A 20187-nucleotide genomic window follows, 5' to 3' on the forward strand; every position below is an offset into this window, starting at 1 on the left:
CCCAGGCAAGTCCTCTACTCATTTTGTCCATTTTGTTAGCTGAAATTTGGGTGGCAGCCCAGATACAAGAAATGCTGTCAATAACTAAAACAGACACAATTGTGAATCCATATTTTGGGGCAATGGCGGCCATCTTTAGCATGCGGGTGGAGTCTGATGGGTTGATTTGGTGACAAGATGGACTTGGTGTGGAAGTCTTAAAAAAATGGACGTGAAATTGAGTAGAAAATCATCACATTTGCATCAAGTTGGTCATTTTTTTAGCTAATTCCAAGGCCAAATTTAGCAAAACGTCTATTGACAGTTTGGCTAGTTCACATCAATATTTTTTTGCATGTCAGTCATATCAGATCCAGCTAGAAGACAGTATAGTAGTGCGACCTCTAGTTATGAAATGGGTTCCAGAAATAATTTCATAACTTGAATTTTTCTTAAGAAAAACATGTAAAAGCCCTTCCATCCCCTCTGCCACCCACTAAATCCTTTAAAAATGCCCCACATAATCCCATTTTGTATGAAAAATCTGAGAAACCCACAAAAAAATAATTAACCAAATCATTCAAATGGCTATGCTAGTACCTAGCATTACTGTACACATTTTGCAGGCTAATACTGTACTACAATGACCCCAAACACACTAAAGACGCTAAAATCGAACCGCAAAATGGCGAGGGAACACTGTAGTTTGTTGTAGTTTAGTTTAGAGATGCCCCAATCCAAAATGAAGCGGGGGGTCGTCATTTTCCAACCATTAGCGCCCTAGAAATGAAGCAAAACGTCAAGTGACGTCCTCGACAAACCACGTGATAAACAACGGGCAGGTGAGCAGGGCGTCAACAACGTACCAAAGGTTGCGTTTACACCTGCTCTTTAATCATCTACCCGAATGGGAACGCGGGATGGCCGCATCCCACAATCCCCGGTGGCGCCAACGTCGAGAAAGCGGCGGCCCGCACACGCGGACGGACGGCGTTGACTTTTAAAACTCGCCGCGCCCATAAAATGAAAGAACAAATAGTCCCCTCGGTCACCCACGGAAATGGAAGACACGCTAACAATTGTAACTGTCAACTGTTAAGGTAGCATGTAGCATAGCATATATAAGCTAATCGCATTTTTGTACATGTTTGTACAAAATACTGGATTTGATTTATTTTTAAGTCGTCTGTTTTTGCTCTTTTAAAGACTATTTAAATGTTGAAAGATGGCCATTTTAATCTTGATCATAGCGCACATTTTTATAGATTTAAAATCATAATACTGAAAAAAAGTCAACCAAATTGTGTTAGCATAAAATCAAGAGTTGCCAGGCATGCTTATTTGCTAAACTATTGTTGTAACAAAAAAAAATGTATGTATACATTTAAACTTATTTTTTTGCATTACACTTAAAATGTAAATAACACATTTTATGTTTTTCACTATTCCGACCCCCAAAAACAATCAAATATTTTCCTTCCCCTTCACAATTGGACTCGCATTTATTTACCCATCCCATAATAACAACAAACACCAAAAAGACGCACGTACTTTCAGCGTTAGCTCGTTAATCTTTATAACGTGGAGATTACCAATATACAATACAGCACATTAAACCGGAGACAAAACACTCGACAGCATCAATAAACAAAAAGATAAAACCATGATACACCCACCCCCAAAATCATCTTTTTAACATTCATCTAAAAAGATAACCTCCATCACGACAGCACAGGGAAAAAATAGTTGGCTGGGATAGGCTCCAGCACCCCTTGGGTGCTGATTTGGTGAAGCTATTTGGGGATGGAGGGTGACCCTCGTCAATGGCACCACGTGTCACACAAAAAACAACACCTCATTCGTCAACTCGGCTGACACACACACACACACACACACACACACACACACACACACACACACACACACACACACACACACACACACACACACACACACACAAACACACACACACACACACACACACACACACACTCACGTATATATAAATAAAACTTGGTTGCATGTTGGGTCAACATGATACCAAGTCAAATATGACGTCATAAAGCAAACATAGAATGCTTGAAAATGGAACATACCTTCATATTTGTACCTTAAATAATTTAAAATGTACATAAATCATTAATAGAAACTATCACTTTTAGCAGTATTCATTTCTTAGTAATACTTCAATTGAAAATTATCCTTGACAATTATTTACAGTGAATGTTGATGTATTTTTTTTTATGCAGGTACAATAATCTCTTGTTTTGGATTCATAAAAAAGCTGTCAATCAACATGGACTATGAATTATTCATATAAGTATTATTTTCGTTTCAGGTGTATGACAGACACGTCATTAGGTAAAAAATGTTCAGCAGTTGACGTCGAGGGACGTCAATTCCATTTGAAGCGATGGATGTGTCACGTGGGAGGGTGTTAACCCAATTACAAGAGTTGAATAAACAAAACAGTGAGCACACACACACACACACACACACACTTACTTTAACAACGGACTGATTCGATTTGACACTTTTGTGTGTGCGTGTGTGCGCGTGCACGCGCGTCGATTGTTCACAGTGAGCAGCCTCACTTGTTAAATAAACGAATTAGCGTGGGGGGGGGGGGGGGGGTTATTAAATGGTCGTCCTGCTTTACAATCAACAACAACAACTTAAAGACAAAATAATTCGTTTTATTTCAGACGTCGAATGAAATTGACGCTCGGTTTTGCATACAGTCCGATTGATTGGAGGGGGGGGGGGGGACTTTTTGACTGCGTTGTGTTCGAACTTCGAAATGCTGGACGGGTAAGAATGGTGTGATGACGTCATATTGATCGACTTTTGAAAATAGTGATGCATTTTCTTTTTGATTTTGAAACCGAATTTCGATCCGTTTCTTAATAGAAGTGTACAATGATGTCAAGTGAAGTCATTTAAAATGAGTTGTTTAAATAGGATAATGTCAGAATTTGGTTCAAAATTAAGATACAAACAAAACTGAAAATTAATAATACTGGCAAGTTTTTGGAATGACAATTAGGATAGAAAATGTACACAATAATAATTTCCAGTAGTTTACAATCTAAAGGAAAAACATAGTACAATATATCAGGAATCATAAATAGTATTCATAAGACCAGAATCGTTATATGAATGTCATGTTAAATGCAAAACAAATTATTGTTATAATCAAGAAAAATTCTAACATAAACGAATAATCTCATAGTTTATCTAATTCGTCTTCGATTCAATAAGACAAAAAAATCAATCAAAACATCAAATTATTTTCATTTTAGACATTACAAGCTGTTCGATATTGGAGTCAAAAATAACACCCATTCTAATAATTCTGCTGAAAACATTCCTTTGCTTAAAAAAATAACAAAACGCCCTATTTGACTTATCTACTCCCTTCCAGAAAAAAAGAAAAAGTTAAATTCCAACCAATTTTCCAATGTTAAATAATATCTTTAAAAATGATTGTAAACTGCTTATTATAATTGAAAAGTGCCATTGGAACTAAACGAACGTGTCCTTTGGAAGCGGTCAAAGCGAACGACGCGTTGTCAGTCGAGCGTGATTGGATGAGGCCCAGGAGGCGTTGACGCCCCCTTTTGTCGGCTAGCCACGCCCCCTAGCGAACCAGGTTGGGCCACTGTGACTTGCTCGGCTGCATTCGCGCTGCGAGCAAACCACGAAACGACGCTCGCTCCACACAACATGCGTGTGCGCGTGACACTTATGGCACATCACTGATCAGGTACGTGGACGACCACCCCCCCTTCCCCCATCCGCCCCCACTACAACTCTTAAAAAGATCCTCGTTCGTCTTATCAGTTCTTATCAAAGTTTTATCTTACTTTTTTTGTGGGCGTGTGGAAGACGTACTGTATTGGCCGATTTTTTGGCATGCGGATTGAGTTGGGATTTTGTTCTTTTAAAAAAAAAATGTAATGACAGCCGATTTCTTGACAAGATCGACTTGAAGTAGTAATCTGATCGTGATGGGATTTATCGTGCAACTGTAAAAGTGGAAGTGGAATTTCGGCTTGGTTTTTTTTTTGGGTGATTTTTCCATCGAGGTTTGATGATTTTCATTTTTTTTTAAAAGAAAAAGCTAAAAAAAATGAAATGTGAAAAGGAAAAGAAACTCGTTTTATTGTGAATTTGCTGCCTATGCGTTTTTAAAGTTTTTTTTGGTTGAATATCCATGCGTAAATGACTTAAAGTGTGTGCGCGTGCACGTGAGGTTCGAGTTGAACCTCATTTGTCTTTTTGATTTTTGCCTTTTGTCAGGGTAGACGATTGACTCCCTGGCTCCGAGTCCTCCACTTAAGCTCTCGAGAGTGTATGGGAAGTTCTCCTGGATGGACCTGGGCGGAAGCGGCTGGTCCATGGTCAAGCGAGAAGTATCCAGCAGTCCAGGCTCCCCGGCGACCGAGCCGAGCTACCTGCAGCCCGGCGACGAGAGCCGACGACGGAGCGGCGGCGGCGGCGTCGGCGGTGGCGATCACTCCCCGCCGGACGAGTTGAGGACTCCCCCGGGTGAGCTGGAGGCGCTAGGCGTGGGCGGCCGAGCTCTCCAGCTCCACCCCCACCCCCACCCGTACGCCCATTTCGGACAACACGGCGAGGACGTGCCGCTCTTTACGGATCTAGACCAAGGCGGCAAGCTGGTGCTGTCAGGCGGCTCGGGGGCACATAAGGCCGCGGTCTTGGTGGACCCGTCAGACATGTACCAGACGTTGGCCATCGCCACGGTCGGGAGCCAGAGCGGATACGATTCCTCCCCGGGGGGTTACATGCACTCCAGCCCTAGTTCACCGGTATACGTACCCACGTCCCGGGTGGGTGCCATGATTCCCGGCTTGCCCTACCTGTCGTCCGGCGGCGGCTCGGCTCAAGCCGGAGTTGGCGGCGTTGGTGTGGGCGTCGGAGTCGGCCACGGCCACGGCCACGCCGTCTCATCGGGAAGCCACTCGCTGTGGTCCCAGCCTGCCCCGGAGAGTCCGGCGTCATACGGCACGGGGAGCCCGCACGCCTCGTCTGGTCGCTTCCACTACCCACCCAGTCCGCCCATGAACAACGGAGCCGGCCGGGATGTGGGCTACGGCAACGCGCTGAATGCGGCCAACCGGGCCGAGCAATATGGGCTCTCCCGGCAACTCGGTGGCGGCTACCCGGGGGCCTACTCGCCCTATGTCGGGCCGCAGCTCTCGCAGCTACCGTCGCCCTGGACCGGAGGTCCATTCGACAACGGCATGCTGCACACCTTGCAAGGGAGGGCAGCACCTTTGATTCGGGGACCCAATGGAGGTAAGGAAGCCTCTTTTAATACATTGCTGGATTTGGTCGTTGATACGCGTCAATTATGTTGAAAGCATTTGAATGACTATTTCTTTAAAAAACTGATATCATTTCATGTACGTGACTCGTAATCATAAGCCTAAAAATGACAGATTGTCATTTTTATTTTTTCATCCATAGAAATATTTTGGTGGATTAAAAAGTAATATTAAATGTAAAAGTAAAATATGTTGTTCAAGGTTGCTGGCATTTTATTTGTGATGAGACTGACATTGAATTGGGTTTACCAAAATTCTCATTTGATGTCATTTTTTTACGCAATATGTCGTCACACATAATTAAAGACACAAAATAATTCAATTTTTTCCTAACCTAGCAAAATATTGGAAAATCCATGTCGTACATAGAACAAAAAAATGATTCAACCTCAATATAAAAGCTTTATTTGATCATTTAATTATTGTTCTTATGGTCTGTCAAACAGTTCTTGGCATTCCTTTACACAAAATTGTTTTCTGGTTATATCGTGGCTAGATATATTTTTTTAAATTAAATATTACATTTTCAGTGCCTCACAAGACTACATTTATAATGCATGACGATAGCTTAATATTTTACTCTCCTAAACTGTCTAAAATATTATTTGTTCATGTCATATAGATGAAAACATTGACACATTTCTTCTTTAAATTAGTCATTTTAACATTATTTTTACCAGATAAATCCTCAATTAACCGCATACGACCAAGTATATCATATCTGATATGATAATTTTCAGCCATGCAATCATTGCTTTTCCTTAATAAAAACAATAAAATATCAACCAATGTATAACCAAATGATATTTAAATCACATGATAATTATGACGTCTTTTAATTCCAAAGTTAAAAAAATTGTAATTTATTGGGAATAATCCCACAGAGTGACCAATAGGAACGTGTTTTCTCAAATTTTTCATAAGAATTTTCATACAAGCAGAGCACACAACATAAGAGCTCACGCCATTTTTTTTGTCTGTGCATGGCCTTCAGTTTCCGAGCTTCTGGACGACATGTCGGAAAGCCGAGAGTGCGTCAACTGCGGCTCCATCTCCACGCCGCTGTGGCGACGCGACGGCACGGGCCACTTTCTCTGCAACGCTTGTGGCCTCTACAGCAAGATCAACGGACTCAGCAGGCCGCTCATCAAGCCGCAAAAACGCACGGTAAGCCGGCATAATTCCCGTCAAATGCTTGGCTTTTCTAAAACCCAGAATTTTCAGACTCGTACGATTGGGTGCGCGCCCATGTCACGTTTGTTGTTTCGCCACCTGCCGAAAAGTTAATAAGAAACCGTAAAATTCCCCCAAGTAATCAGAATTGTGACTTTAAAGACCTTATTTTTTTCTTCCGTGACCTTCACCCTATTCCACGAATTCTCGGTCTTCTGAAAATGAGACGTAACAATTTCTAATCTCCGTCACCTTGATGAAAATGTTTTGATGCCGCGTTCCACAATGACCGCATTGGCCTGAATATAAGACGACTATTTCTTTTTTGACACTAGATGGAAAAAAGTCTTTTGGAAGACCAAATGCTATTTCTATATGTAGAATAATAACAGTACATCTGAAACAATTGATGAAAACAATATATTGGAGAGAAAAAGCATGTTATTTCCAATCATGCAAAAACTGTCTATCACGTCTTAATATGTTATGAACATTTAAATATGTCATCTAAACTGCAATCACATTTATACGTGAATTGCTTCTGCTATTTAAACTGTAAATGAACCAATGTACTGTAATAAAACAACAAGATTCCAGTGCCATCTAGCTTTATGAATGGGTATAACGTCCAGACCCCGAATGTAAGACGACCCACTATTTTTCAGTCTTATATCAATGGAAAAACACTGTTTTATATTCAAGCCAATATGGTAAAACCATATTATTCACCATAACAAAAATCCAATCAGCCAATTTATTTTTAAAAATATAATTAATGATTTGTTTTTAATGAGCCCTGGTGGATTTCAGCAAAAAAAAAACACAAAACAAGGCAAAAAGCCACAGTAGATACAAAAAATATATATATTACGCAAAGAGCCACAGTAGATTAAAACAAATGAGAGCCACATTCATTTTTGGCGAGGAGCCGCATGCGGCTCTAGAGCCACATGTTCACCACCCCTGCTCTAATCGAATAACGTGACGCCAAATTTCCATTCCTGATTGAATGGAACATTCATTACGTTCGGGGAAACGGCTTTGCGTTTGTGCCAGACGTGTGATTGAATTAGTTTTGAAAGCACGTGACAAAGCGGGATAAGAAAGAAGAGTCAATTAAAGACCCCCCCTTAACCCGGCCCCCCCTCTCTTTGCAGTCGACATCACGGCGGATCGGCCTGTCCTGCGCCAACTGCCAGACTAGCACCACCACGTTGTGGCGTAGGAACGCCGAAGGGGAGCCCGTGTGCAACGCCTGTGGTCTCTACACCAAATTACATGGGGTCAGTTCTATTGACGTTGTTGGCGTTTACCGCGGGATGCTAAATGAGGGTGCTAAATGAGGGTGCCGCTATGTTGCCAGGTACCACGGCCACTGGCCATGAAGAAAGAAGGCATCCAGACCAGAAAAAGGAAGCCCAAAACGCTGAATAAAACTAAAGGGGGATCAGGTGAGTGAGCAGTGACTTTTTATTTTTAGAATTCGCAACAAAAAGTTCATCTGAAATTAATTTTTATATTAATAGGCTACTTTAACTTGATGTGAAAAGGTATTTTGTTAATATTACAATTATAATCAAACCAAAATGTCCAATTTTTGGTGCCTGGTTTTTATTGGCTAGCAGTGGATTAGGAAAATATCATTAATTACATAAGAAGAAGATAAAATTCAACCTGCAATTTGTTGAAATTAATGTTATATTAGTAGTTCATTATTTTCTACACACACTTTTAGAATCATAATACAGCGATAGCTTGTTATTAGTGATTTTTGTTGTTGTTGCTGGACATTTTTTAATTAATACTTATGTAATTGTCATTTTTTGATTTGTAGGAAGTAGCAACTCCGTTGCCATGACGCCTACGTCCACATCGTCATCCAATTCTGAAGACTGCTCCAAAAACGGCTCTCCTTCTACACAGGTACGTCTACAAGTCTACACATAAATAAATATGACAAATATAGTATAGATATATTTATATACATTTCTCCCACATTCCAAAAACCTGCATGCTAGGCTAGGGTAGGCTAGGCTAGTTGATTGAACACACTAAATGGCCCAACTTTAGCTAACTTTCTTTGTGCCCTGCCATTGGCTAATCACCGATTCAGAGGTCGCCCACTTTGAGCCCCAAGTCAGCTGGGATAGGCTCCAGCACCCCCTTTAGAGGATAAAGCGGTTCAGAAAATGAATGAATTCCAAAAACCTCCATGCTAGGCTAGGCTAGCTGGTTGAACACACTAAATTAGCTTTGTGCCCTAAATCAGCTGGGATAGGCACCCCCCATGACCCTTGTGAGGGTAAGCGGTTCAGAAAATGAATACATTCCAAAAATCCATGCTAGGCTAGACAAACTAAATTGCCCAACTTTAGCTATGATTGGTTGTCTTCGATTAAATGATGAAATGAACGTCCCACTCGCAGGTCAGCTCGTCGGCTCCGCCCATTTCGGGAGAGGCTTCGGCGCTGAAGTACCCGGACGGGCTTTACGGCGCCGTGGGCCTGGCGCAGGCCACCGACGTGGGCTCGGTGAGGGGGGAGCCCTGGTGCCCCATGGCTTTGGCTTGAGAGCAGACGGTGGAACTACTCCACGGGGGGGATTCGAAGCTGAGGAGAAGGACCGCCTCCAGGAGGTACCCGCACGGATTTTAGGGGCGGGGCCTTTTGCGAGCGCCGTGGTTTTGGCGGACGTGCTTTTTTTCGGGGGTCGGACGTAGAACCTCCACAAGTGTGAAAGAGAATGGATTTCCTCTCCTTACAGCACATTATGGATACTCAAAAGACCCCCCCCCCCTTTCTTTTTTTTGTCTTTTTCACAACTGGAATCATCACGCCTAAAGAATCAAAACAAAAAAAAAGAATATTTATGAATCTCCCATTGTTGAGAAGATGATTGTAATAAAGTTATGGATTTAGAATAGATGCGCTAAAGTTTCTTATCTCTTCATTTTGGCGTCACACATCCACTGAAAATACCCTCAAAATAGAAATAATGACTAAAACTATCAATTCACGTTAGCTAACTCAACTTCAAAGTCTTTCCTGTGACGTAATCGGCCATTTTTTGTACTCTATTGCCCATGGCTAGCTTCCTGTGCTAATTAGCTGTTGCTTGTTAGCATATCTTGATGATCTGGACTTCATTGGGGTTATTGGAGGTCAAGATTACAGTTCATGCCTTCAATTTTTCTGTCTTTCTTTTGTTAATTCAGCATTTTAACAGCAGGAAGTTGAATACGTGGTCGGGTTGGGCTACTCATGAGAAAATAACAACATGGCGAGGACAACCTTTTGAGCTAGCGGTGACGCACCGTACGGCGGCGACGTCACCGTTGCCTCGAAACAATGGGAGTGTTTTCAAGGAAAAGGTTGCGAGTGTATGAGTGGAGAAACGTGGAAGTTTGCGGAGGAGTGCCCTTGTGTGTACGCTCGGCTTGTATTGGAGCATTTAGCTAGGCGCCAGGGTGGGTGGGACGCAACACTGGAAGTTAAGGGAAAGATAAGGACGGAGACGCTGGCGATTGCACTTGGCCCATGGCAGTTATGAACAAGGCTAATCTAGCTAGCTTTTAGCATTAAAGCAACCGCTAGAAATGTTTTTTGGAGTCGCATATTTACAGATTTGACGAGGTGTACACACTTTTATGCTGCAACAATCTATTTTCTGCGAGCCACATTATGTCAACTTGATTTCACGTGGGCTGGACCATTTTAGATATAATATTTAGATTTTTTTTTATTTTCATAAATGGATTAAAAGAACTGGATTAAAAGATCGGAATATTCAGGTTTTTTTATAGATGTAGAACAATGTTTATTTGAGCTTTTTTAAAAATATATTTTTAGATTTTACAAAATTATTTTTGGAGTTTGTGTATGCTAATTGCTATTGAGTTCCAGGTATGTTAATTAAGTCAGATAATAATGTCTAAACTAGTGTTAGCATGATGGTGGGCACTTTGCTATGTCGCCGTGGAAACTAACTTGGTCAAATGTTACTCTCAGTTGCTCTAGTTGATTGACAGAATGAGCAGCCCTGGGTAAAGGTATATAAAGATACTGCTAAATGTGAAGAAACAATAGTTGTTTATATGTATTTCATTGAAAGTAACCAACAGTGTTGTTGTTGTTGTTATAACTTGAGTTCAGGTCAGAGTCCATGAAATCCATTCCAGGTTTTTTTTTTCAACCAATCCAGACGAAGCAGTTCAACCAATGAGCTTTCAGTGACAACATAGAAGCACCTGAATGAAATACATTGATTGAACGTGCAGGAAAACACATGTTGGATGCCGTTGTGTTTGCAAAGAAAACAACAATATTTTGCGTTTGATTTCTTTAATAAGGGACAGTACATATTAATGAACATATTCATATTCATGTGTAATAGTTGCAACGAGGATTATTGTCCGAGTTAAAGCCGGTCCGGTGAGTGAATTATGGCCAGACGTATATTGCTTTTGGCGTCCGGCTCGGGTTCCCATACATGAAGTTCATCGAAAAAGGCCTCGAAATATGGAGGAAAAAACGGAGCTAACCTCGCTCTGAACTGCCGACATTCCGAGAGAGCTTCTTGGACGCTGACGGTGGGGAATACTACTCGCATCGCTCACGTGATTTCACGGCGCCGTTCCAAAGGCAAGAAAAAGACGCTTGGATGTCAAGTTGCTCTGCTGCAAATCAAGTGAGTCCAAATGGCTTCTTTTTTAAAAAAGAAAAAATGGTCAATTCCCCTAGTTTTAAGTTCAACATGACCTGCTGATGCAATTCCTCCCTTTTTAGCTAAAATAAGCATCCATTTTTTGAGGGGGAAGGCTTCCACCAAAGCATTGAATCTGTTGCTGAATTGTTTGTTATTGAAAAATGCTAAAGCTAATGAGAGCTCAAAAGTTGAATCTTCTGTGTCAAAGAGGCGGTCCGCGGGCCAAATCTGGCCCACCGCATCATTTTGTGTGGCCCGGGAAAGTAAATCATGAGTGCTGACTTTCTGTTTTAGGATCAAATTCAAACGAAGAGTATAGTTGGATATTCAATTTACTGATTTTCCCCCTTTTAAATTAATAACTGTCATTTTTAATCCATTTTTTCAGTTTTTAGTTCAAAAATCATTTAGTAAAATCTAAAAATATATTTAAAAAAGCTCAAATGAACATTGTTTTAGATCTATAAAAAATGAATATTCAGGCCCAGTTCTTTTAATCCATTTATTTAAAAAAAAAAAAGAAATATTATATGAATAAAATAGTCAGACCCTCATGAAACGAGTTGACGTTAACAAACCCGAGTCTAAAGGTACATTTTAGCTTTCCAGTTAGCAAAAAGTCATATTTTCCCATCAAAGCAGCCATATACGGCTCGCGAGCCATTAGTCCATTAGCCCTGCTTTAGCCCAATGTAGTGCGCACTAGTGTTATTTAGCTTATTTTTGAACTCAGCGACTTGGAGTCCCGTTTCCTCGAAAACGGCCCCGCCCCCCACCCTCAACTTGACCAAGCGGACCCTTTGGCCGAGCCAACCGATTCATTATAGACTTGACTTTAAAACTTCCTGTTTTTTTCCCCCTCGGTTAATTAAGCCAGTGCACTAAAGAGAGGAAATTCCTCCAAATAGTCCCCAATTTGAGGCGCGTCCAATCATTTGGTGGCGCAGATTACATCGGCCGCGTTAATGTAAGCGCGTTTGATCGCCAGGAGGGGAAATTATGTCTGTCATTTCTTCCTGCCTGGCTGGCAACTATGTGGGAATTGCGCTGGGTACTTCCCTGGGCACGTCGCCGTCCCTCGGTAGGGGCCCATTTGACACCCATCTGGGCTTTACGTATTTATTATCATAACACTCTGGTGGTCAATTTTATAAAAAGAAGGGGGTGCTGGAGGATGATTTATGCGTCCACTGTTAGCGCTTCCTGTCCTCATTTATGAAAACAAGATTCCGTGGAATTCCTGCAGGGCTATTAGTACGAGGCACTTATGAGGGGTCAAACTTTCACTTGCACTGGGCTAATCAAAACAGAGGCGAGAATGGCGTTTAACCCTTCGAGTGCCGTGGATGGAGATCTGGACAATTAAATTTGTTTATTGTCATTATACAAGTATCATGAGATTTTAAAGCTTCACCATCAAGTACACAAATAACAACAACAAACATTCATTCATGTTTTGAACCGCTTTAGCCTCACTATGGTCGCGGGGGGTGCTGGAGGCTATCCCAAATGACTTGGGACCCATTGAATCAGTGGTTAGCCAATGGCAGGGCACAAGGAGACAAACAACCAATCGCTGATAGCTAAGGGCAATTTAGAGTGTCCAATCAGCCTAGCATGCATGTTTTTGGAATGTGTAGTACCCAGAGAAGACCCACGCAGGCCCGGGGAGAACTTTAAACTCCATACAGGTGGACCGACCTGGATTTTAACCCAGGTAAAGAAAATATGTAACATAATAAATAATAACAATAAATATGCTGGCATGTTTTCCACAGGCTTGTGTGGGTTTTCTTCAGGTACTCTGGTTTCCTCCCACATTGAAAAAAAATGCATACTAAGCTAATTTACACTGTAATATTTCCCAAGCTGTACATGTGATTGGTCGTTTTGCCCTGTAATTGGCTAGCCACTGATACAGAGTGTCCTCCCCCTTGGCTGGGATAGGCTCCAGCACCCCCTGCAACCCTAGTGAGGATAAAGCAGTTAAGAAAATGAATAAATGTTTGGGAGAAGTAAAAAAATGTCATTTTAAGTGGCACTACAGGCTTATTTGGCATATTTACAACATATTTTTAAACACTGTTTTGAATATTTTGTCTCAAGAACAAGCAAGTTACTTCAAAAAGTACAACTTTTTGTATTTTATTGTGAAATTCAGAGAGAAAAATCCAATTCTGGAACCAGGCTTTTACCAAGAAGACTCACCGCGATGGCGTTCCGTGTATTTTCCGACCTTGAGACATTTTTTGCGCGAGCTACCATTCCCGAAACGTCAATTTCATACCGGAGAACGACATCATATTTTGCGTCAGCCAATCGTAGCAGACGGTTGTCAAGGACAAAAAAACGTCTCAGGTTGAATGGCTGCCAATCCATTGGCTTGCCAGCGTGCCCTTTTCAACTTTGAACTGAAACTCACCCCAAGCCTCACCCTTCGCCGCACCGTGCTTTTCACCAGGAAACAGGAAGAGGGCGAGACCACGTCGGCGTGGAGATGTCAAATCTTAAAAAAAAAAATGGCCGTCTTTAGCAATGTCATAAAAAAATCACAGTCTTTTGAAAGTGTCCCACTTTTTACAAGGTAACATATTCCAGGTGAAACTCCCCCATTGTTCTCATCTGTCAATCATTGACCATGTGGGCGGAGTCAATGATGTCAGGTACTTTTTAATCTTTATGGATTTCCCACGAAGGCAATGTATGGCTTTTCCCAGAAGACTTTTTTTTTACTATGCAGCTATAAAAATATCAAATTTAGCCAGTTTGGAATTTTTTTATGCATTAAATCAATGACCTGTGCCGTATTTTCCGGACTATAAGTTGCACACTTTAGAGTTTGAATAAATTGCAACTTATATATTATATTATTCTTTTTATTCTGACTAGTAGCAGCTTATTTGGTGTTTTTTTAAGGCTATAGTTATAAAAAAATAAGTAAAAAAGTATTTTGTCTGTTGTTGCCTATTTTACAATTTTTTTAATGTATAAAATTAGTTCTTGGTTTCTGATAATATAAAAATCTGTCCTCCATGAATACAATTTATATATATTTATATATATTCATTCATTTTCTAAACCGCTTATCCTCGCAACAGTTACGGGGGGTGCTTGAGCCTATCCTAGCTGATTTGCAATTTTGAATCGATTGACAAATATTTACCCCAACAATAACGACGCGCCAAGTCAGCACAAAATAAGGAATGTTGCTCACTCCACTTGGCGCTGGTCCAAAAGAATAAACAACTAAAAAAAAAAAGAAAAGGAACTCATCATTAGACGGGGAGAGCCCCGAAGCGGCGTGGGCACGGTGACATCACCGTGGTCATCATCATCATCAAAGAGGAAACCCGAGTGGGCCCGCTATTGAGGCCCCCAAATAAACAGACTGGTTATCACATCACTAACATTTATTTAACCCCTCGCAGAAGGTGTTCTGTCAGAGGGGAGGAAGGCGTACCCGCAACTCTTTGGCCGACCCACTCGTATCCCACGCGCGGGACATTTACCCACACCAAAACACCAGCCTCGATGGAAAAGATCTTCGTGTCAAAATGGATTACCACGTCACAGGTACACATCACACAAATCGCACTTGCCAAAAAGTACAATAAAGAATAAACATGCAATAGAGTAATAATAATGACATAAAGAAAATATAGAAATATATGAGTCATGTTTTGAGCAGGGCAATTTTTTATTTGATCAAATACCAAGAACAAACTTATTTTAAAGTAATAATAATAAAATAATAACACGGGGAGCAACAGGCAAAATAGGCATCGGTTAGTTATTTTATTATAATTCCATATTTATATATGTATATATATATATATATATATATATATATAATGTGTATAGGTGTGTGTGTGTGTATATGTATATATGTATATATATACATGTGTGTATATATACATACATATATATGTATATATGCAACTTTGTGCACAATTGAGCTGGTGGGAGGAGTCATTTTTCATTCATTCATTCATTTTCTGAACTGGCTATCCTCGCAAGGGGTGCCGTAGCCAATCCCAGCTGACTCCAGGCACCAGGCAGTGGACGTCGGTAGCCCAGCCAATCATAGGGCACAATGACAAAGACAACCAATCATTTGTACCTAGTAGTAATTTAGTGTTCAACCAGCTAGCCTAGCCTAGCATGCCTGTTTTGGGAACGTGGGAGGAAAGCGGTGTACCCGCAGAAAACCCACATAAGCCCAAGAAGAACATCCCAACTCCACACAGTGAAAGCCCACCTGGGGTCAATCCCACAACCCCAGACCTGCGAGCCCGACGTGCTAACCACTCTTCCACCGAGCCATTTTTCACAGACGGGATATTACGTCACTTCTTCTGCGAGTTCACCCAACTTTTCCTTAACCTTCCTTCCACCCGCAAAGACGTCACCTCGTTTGTGAAGTCGGTCACCCCCACCCTTCTTTTCCCACAATGCATTTGGAGCATTCAAAGGAAGAAGGGTTGGAAAAAGAGAGAGGACGGGCGTACGAGGGGAGGACGCTCCTTCTCCTCAGACGCCATTCCTTTCCCGTTTGCACAGTTCTCTCCCACACATCTCCGGGCCCCTGAGCCAGGCCCCCACTATGTGTGTGTATATGTGTGTGTGTGTGTGTGTGTTTTCTTTCTGCATGACTTTAAGGAAAGAAAATGGAGTTGGGACCAAAATAAATATGGTGCTCTTTCTCTCCAATCAGACAATGTGTCATAGCGTTAGCGATAGCTTCTCGGAGGTTGTTGTTGTTTTAGCCTGGAGGAGGATGTAGTGCTTTTTGGACCCTGTGGAGCGTCTGTCACCCCCGTCTACGTCGCGCACACTCGCAATCTCTAACGTGATTTACCTTCTAATGCGGGGGTGTGTAAACTTTTTGTTCGGGAAAATTATTGGCTGCTTTTATTTGGTAAATAGAGGAGGCTAATCGGGTAAAATTTGAGGTTATTTAGGGTGTTTTTTAAATTTTTTTTAGATGTCCCTGCCATTTGGGCTGGGAGGGTTGGTAGTGATAGGACCATTTTACCAGTCAAATTGGATTGGACGTATATTGCTGTCAATGGTGGTGAAATGTGATGACTCAATGCTAGCCTTCCCCTTTAAAATGGATGTGAACTTAATTGTATACTAGGCTAATTGTATATTAGGCTAATTGTATGCTAGGCTAGTTGTATCTTAGGCTAATTGTATACTAGGCTAATTGTATCCTTTTTAACTCTCATTTTTTGTGTTTCTTTCACTATGACCCTTATTTTTCCCGATAAATATTTTACTTACACCAACAACAACAAAAATTAGCATCATTTCCATTACTTTCCCTGAAACTAAAATTCTCCAAAATTCAAAGTAATATATTATACAAATATTCTTCATTTCCCAAGTATCCCAAATAATTTTTTTTACAGAATAACTCCACCCTGCCCCATTAACCACAATAATCGAGGTATTACGGTAATTTTCCTACTATCATTAGCAGTCCTTAGCTGTCTTTTGTCGCTAACGCACACTTTGGGCGACGCTCGTTAAACGGCCAATTGAACGCTCGGTCAAGCAGAACCTTCCTTTGACCCTGAAACACACACACACACACACACACACACACACACACACACACACACACTGGCACAGTCTAGCACAATCCCTTAGTCGGACATCAATAGTTTGTTTATAATTAGCCCTGGCACCTCTTGACTACTTAGAGAGAGTGATTGTTTTAGAAAATGGCCCCTGGGGTCCTGTTGACTGATTGCCTGAGCTTTAGTTGAGGAGGAGGCCTTTTTTTAAGGGGGTGGGGGGTGGTCTTTACCGTCCAGGGTCCCACGTAGAAAGTGCGCAGAGTTGCAGTCGGCATTCCAGTCAAGCCGCTGCGGACCCTCGCCTGACAGCCCCTCCGATAATGTCCCAGTCAGATAGAGAGAGGCGTCGGAGCCCTGCTCTCCATCACTCAATTACTCACACACACACAGCAGTACAACACACACATACACACACATATATATGAGTACAAATCATATGACGGCCATGTTTATGAGGAGAAAATGTCTGTTTCGTGTCCACTCGCTCGGTGTTCTCATTAGTGGGAAAAAATGATGCTTAACAAATATGTTTGAGCGCCTGCCTGTCATGAAGAGAGCATTATGCTTTCAAATTTCATTAAGTCGTGACCTTTGGGAAAGGAATTTAAGGGGAGAGATTTTTTTTCCATTATGGCGCATGTCAAATAGGGATAGGAAATTAATTATTATTATTATTATTTTTTGGGAATCAAATAGTGTTCTATACTAGAGTTGGGTGATGTTGATAAGCAGTTCAATTTTTCGTTGATGTATTTATTCTCAGAAGGTTTTTTTAGGGTCGCTGGAGGCTAGGCCAGCTAACTATGGGCACGCCCTTAATCGGTGGTCAGCCAATCGCAGAGCATCTGTCATAACTAGGGACAATTTAGCATCTAATTAGCCTAGCATGCATGTTTTTGGTATGTGTGAGGAAACCGGAGTACCCGCAGAAAACCCACACAAGCCCGGGAAGAACATACACACTCACCCAAGTTGAATCATTATTATATCATTTATTAAATGACTTATTTTTATCACTATACATACATTCATACATGGTAATATAAAACAGCATTCATGCCATTAAAATGAATTAAAATAGTAAATAATTTAAAAAAAAAACTAAATAAAATGCAATTGGCAGGGAATAAGCTCCGGCACCCCTGCATGCAGCCCACATCATACAAATGAATAAATGATACACGATCATACATTCGCTTATCCTCACTAGGGTCGCGGGAGCCAAGTCATACAAATAAATAATAATAAAGTAATGAAAAAAAAAAAATAATCTGGGCGTGAAAGGGTTACCTAATGGTAGGCCGCCGGTTTCGGGTCAAATATTTCCCGCCGGTTAGTCGACCTGAAAAGGACCCCTGACCCGGGACTGACCTGTCACCTGCAGACAACCGGCGCGCGGGTCTTTGATGGCGTGTTTGCTCTTTGGTACAGTACAGGTTAGTCACACACACCTTTGAGAGGGCGACGTGTCGGCTCGGCGCACACAATAGCCGCGCCGCGCCGGTCCCGGCCGGTTTGTGTGGGCAATAAGTGGAGGATTAGGACATGAAAGGCGGGTAAATACAACCCCAACAATCTTTTACCCGGCGGATGTCCACGTCGTTGATGCCCACATTAGGCCTGATTCAACCTGTGCTAAAAGTCTGGAAAATATTTCCCAAAGTGTCCTTAAAATGGTTGCGAAACTAGTTTTGATTTAATTATATCCCAAAAAAAACGGACTGAAAAGGTTTTATAGTGAAATTAAATCCTGATTAGTCTTATTTAATTAGCCACGCCCACTAAAAAATCCCCATAAAAAGACATGTAGATTCTGGTTGTGATGTCACAACCAATTTTTTTTTTTACAAAATTGTGTTTTTTGTCTAAATTATTTGCTGAAAAATGGCCTACATTTTCAGTTAAACAGATTGCGCTATTCTACCATTTTGATTATAGTTATGTAAATATATATTCAAAAGGTTCCATTTCTTTGGTGTTTCCTGAAAAAAAATATTTTTTTAGATATAATTTATGATATATTTTTTTAAATGGGCCCTAATGAATTTTGAGTGTGTTTTAAGCAAGAATACAATAAAAGAAAGAGCCACAGTAGATACAAAATAGGATGTGAAAGGAAATAGCCGGAGCCGGGTGCAGCTCGTGAGCCACGTTTTTGCTACCCCTGTTTTAGTCAATGCGTGGCTTGGAATTTTGTTTTTAATTTATATAGTAACATACCAAAATCTAACATTTCTCATAGTACACTAAAAATTTGACTTTAAAAAAAATATATATTTATTTATTTTGCATTTTTATTTCATATTTACCTTACAGTTACTGTAACTAGGCTAGAATTTTTTTTTGACATCAAGTGATCATCTAATGACGTCATCGGGGAAAATGAAGTAAGGCACAGGAAGAAAGTAGTTCTCATTTCTTATCTGTAACAACAACAAAAACAACAAACTACCTCAGAAACCTTTTTAATATACCTCAGTAGGCTTTTTTTCGGGGAATTTTTCATCTTTTGAGCTGCCGACTCATTGGCTCTTTTTTTTTAACTTTGTTACCAAAGCATGCTTAAGTGGTGAAAGACGTCTTCTTTGTTTTTTTTTTTTTTTCCTTCTCCTCCTGGAAGAGGAAATAATATCCCCGTGCTGAGAGAGCACCGAGAGTTAAGAAGTGAGTCGTATCAAGATTCCCTCTCGGGGAATAAGCTTGTTCACATGCTAATTGGAAATGAAGTCATCTAATGATTTGTGGAGGGCGAAAAAATACATCACTGGTATTTTGGTCTTGATGAAAAAAACCAAAAAAGCGCTAGATATCAATTTGCAAAGTCACATTTCCATTGACGATCATGGGAAGGGATTTATATCCCCAAAATCCTAAAATGGTCATTTTTTAAATTCAAAATAAGATGCTGGACTAGGCTGATTGTATGCTAGGCTAAATGTATGCTAGGCTAAGTTTATGCTAGGCTAATTGTATGCTAGGCTAATTTTATGCTAGGATAATTTTATGCTAGGCTAATTTTATGCTAAAATACTTTTATGCTAGGCTAATTTTATGCTAGGATAATTTTATGATGGGATAATTTTATGACAGGATAATTTTATGCTAGGATAATTTTATGCTAGGATAATTTTATGCTAGGCTAATTTTATGCGGGGCTAATTTTTATGCTAGGCTAATTTTATGCTAGGATAAATTTATGCTAGGCTAATGTTATGCTAGGCTAATTTTTATGCTAGGCAAATTTTATGCTAGGATAAATTTATGCTAGGCTAATGTTATGCTAGGATAATTTTATGCTAGGATAATTGTTTGCCAGGCTAATTGTATGCTAGGCTAGTTGTGTGCTAGGCTATTTGTATGCTAGGATAATTGTATAATAGGCTAATTGTATGTTA

General features: G+C 40.7%; 1 protein-coding gene across 3 annotated transcripts; it reads left to right on the plus strand.

Annotated features, from left to right (window-relative positions):
* The first annotated feature begins 3596 nt into the window (after positions 1-3596).
* On the plus strand, positions 3597-9427 carry gata6 (GATA binding protein 6). Of its 3 annotated transcripts, none has more exons than XM_077725032.1 (7): positions 3597-3745; positions 4287-5301; positions 6325-6497; positions 7661-7786; positions 7867-7954; positions 8338-8426; positions 8930-9427. In XM_077725032.1, the coding sequence occupies exons 2-7, from the start codon at positions 4353-4355 to the stop codon at positions 9071-9073; spliced, it is 1569 nt and encodes a 522-aa protein (XP_077581158.1). In that variant the 5' UTR covers positions 3597-3745; positions 4287-4352; the 3' UTR covers positions 9074-9427. The 3 variants fall into 3 exon arrangements, with proteins under 3 accessions (XP_077581158.1, XP_077581156.1, XP_077581157.1); XM_077725030.1 differs by having other exon boundaries at positions 3610-3745; positions 4282-5301; XM_077725031.1 differs by lacking the exon at positions 3597-3745 and adding an exon at positions 3880-4067 and having other exon boundaries at positions 4282-5301.
* The last annotated feature ends 10760 nt before the right edge of the window (positions 9428-20187 follow it).

The sequence above is a fragment of the Stigmatopora nigra genome, chromosome 9, assembly GCF_051989575.1.
Source record: "Stigmatopora nigra isolate UIUO_SnigA chromosome 9, RoL_Snig_1.1, whole genome shotgun sequence".
In the NCBI taxonomy this organism is placed as follows: Eukaryota; Metazoa; Chordata; class Actinopteri; order Syngnathiformes; family Syngnathidae; genus Stigmatopora; species Stigmatopora nigra.

What these genes read in the sequence shown, in the direction of transcription:
- gata6 (XM_077725032.1), top strand. Translation starts at nt 4,353, where the DNA reads ATGGACCTGGGCGGAAGCGGCTGGTCCATGGTCAAGCGAGAAGTATCC. An exon ending in TCAAGCCGCAAAAACGCACG is followed by an intron (nt 6,498 to 7,660) that starts GTAAGCCGGCAT and finishes CTCTCTTTGCAG; the next exon opens with TCGACATCACGGCGGATCGG. An exon ending in ACGGCTCTCCTTCTACACAG is followed by an intron (nt 8,427 to 8,929) that starts GTACGTCTACAA and finishes TCCCACTCGCAG; the next exon opens with GTCAGCTCGTCGGCTCCGCC.